General features: G+C 38.8%; 1 protein-coding gene across 1 annotated transcript in view; it reads left to right on the top strand.

Annotated features, from left to right (window-relative positions):
* Window positions 1-1,550, top strand: part of LOC140336348 (E3 ubiquitin-protein ligase RNF170-like) — a gene marked incomplete at its 3' end in the record, with an annotated part of 15,648 nt that extends 14,098 nt beyond the window's left edge. The window contains 2 exon segments of the mRNA XM_072419373.1: window positions 1-84; window positions 804-1,550. Of these exon segments, the coding sequence (XP_072275474.1) occupies window positions 1-84; window positions 804-1,109 (390 nt within the window).

The following is a 1,550-nucleotide window of genomic DNA, read 5'->3' as shown; positions in this document are numbered from 1 at the left end:
GAGGTCCAGCAAGATAAGAAGAACAGATCCATGCTGCAAGATATCAGACATTACAACAATCGCTTCTCTGGCAAACCTCGACCTGTAAGTATTTCACTTAATAGCAAAGTGAAAAAATTCAGTTTATGGTTTGCATCTTAAAATGTCCTTACATAGATATATTATAATTTATAATGTAAGATATTAGATGTCTAAAGAAATCCTTTATTATGGGGCCTAATTTATCAAAGCTCTCCAAGACTGGATAAGATAGATCATCATGGGAGAACTTGCGTGTCCCAGCAAACCTGGAATGGATTAGGTCCAGGATAGAAAACATTTGCCTGCTGTCAGCAAATGAGTTCAAAGCAATTCAATGCAGTTTTTCAGGATCATTCTGGTTCTCCCATGATAATTTATCATCTCCAAACTTGGAGAGCTTAAGGCCCTATCAGAAATATGGGGTTGCCATTGGCATCCTTCTTCAAATGCGAGTTGCCTTGCTCTCAAGTTGACCCGATGGCTTCAATAATTTTTGCCTTGGGTGGGGAATGGTTAAAACCCCTGTTGGCTTTTTAATACTGTCTGTGTCCTGTTGGGGGACATTGACCTCTGAAAGGTCAACATAACAGATTCCTATTGAAAGTCCAGAACTTCCAATTTCCTATGACTTCCAGTTGGATCTCCAGAAACATTATTGTAAACCATACCAATGTTCTAAATGTTCCACACCATATAAAAAAATGAAAAGTTTTGTCTTTGATATTTTATTCATTCTCTGTGTTAACAGTGGCATTAACTAAGCTTTGTATGTGTTGTTCCAGCTTACAGATTACTTGTATGACCTGCCGTTATTATTGAACCTAGCCCTGAGAAGGGTCTTCACCATGGGTGGACTTGTGGGGATCTTCTGTTTCAGACTGGTGGTCTGTGCCTTCGGTGCCATCACGTTCTTGTCTTCACCATTCCCTTTTATCCCCGACCCCCTTTGTGGAATCCTCAGCACCATTGATGATCTGGTGGTGGTCTTTCTCCTGCTTATCAGCATGATAAACATCAGCCAACAGTTCCGATCAGAAGGAATGACCATCGTCCAGACGGCTACGCAGAGCATTTTGTCTGAGTCTTGACCGGTGACCATCCAAGTCACTGTGATTGCAAACCAAAGACTTGATTTAATGACTTGAAGCTGGACATCATGGAGACAGTGGACACATTTCAAGATGGACATTTCAAGACTCTTATTTTGTTACAGAAATTGATATCCACCAGACCTTGGCTAATATCCATGTGCTGGATCTTACCAAACAGACTTTATTTAAGAATCAGAAGCACTTGACTTTTAAACAGACTTTATTTTCCATTTTCACTCTCATACAGATCTTTAGATAGGACATTAGAACTTTATATTTGCATTTTTTAATTCTAGATTGCTCCAGGGTTTGTTGTCTGCAAAACAACAGAAGAAAGCAAGACAGAACAACTAAAATCAACAATTAAAAGTCATCTAATGGCGTTAAAACCACTTATTAATAATAAAAAACAAAAATGGAGACATTGTGAATAAAGCT

This window comes from Pyxicephalus adspersus, chromosome 8, assembly GCF_032062135.1.
Source record: "Pyxicephalus adspersus chromosome 8, UCB_Pads_2.0, whole genome shotgun sequence".
In the NCBI taxonomy this organism is placed as follows: domain Eukaryota; kingdom Metazoa; phylum Chordata; class Amphibia; order Anura; family Pyxicephalidae; genus Pyxicephalus; species Pyxicephalus adspersus.
Note: the sequence above shows the minus strand (reverse complement) of the source record. Positions and strands in the feature narration are given on the sequence as shown.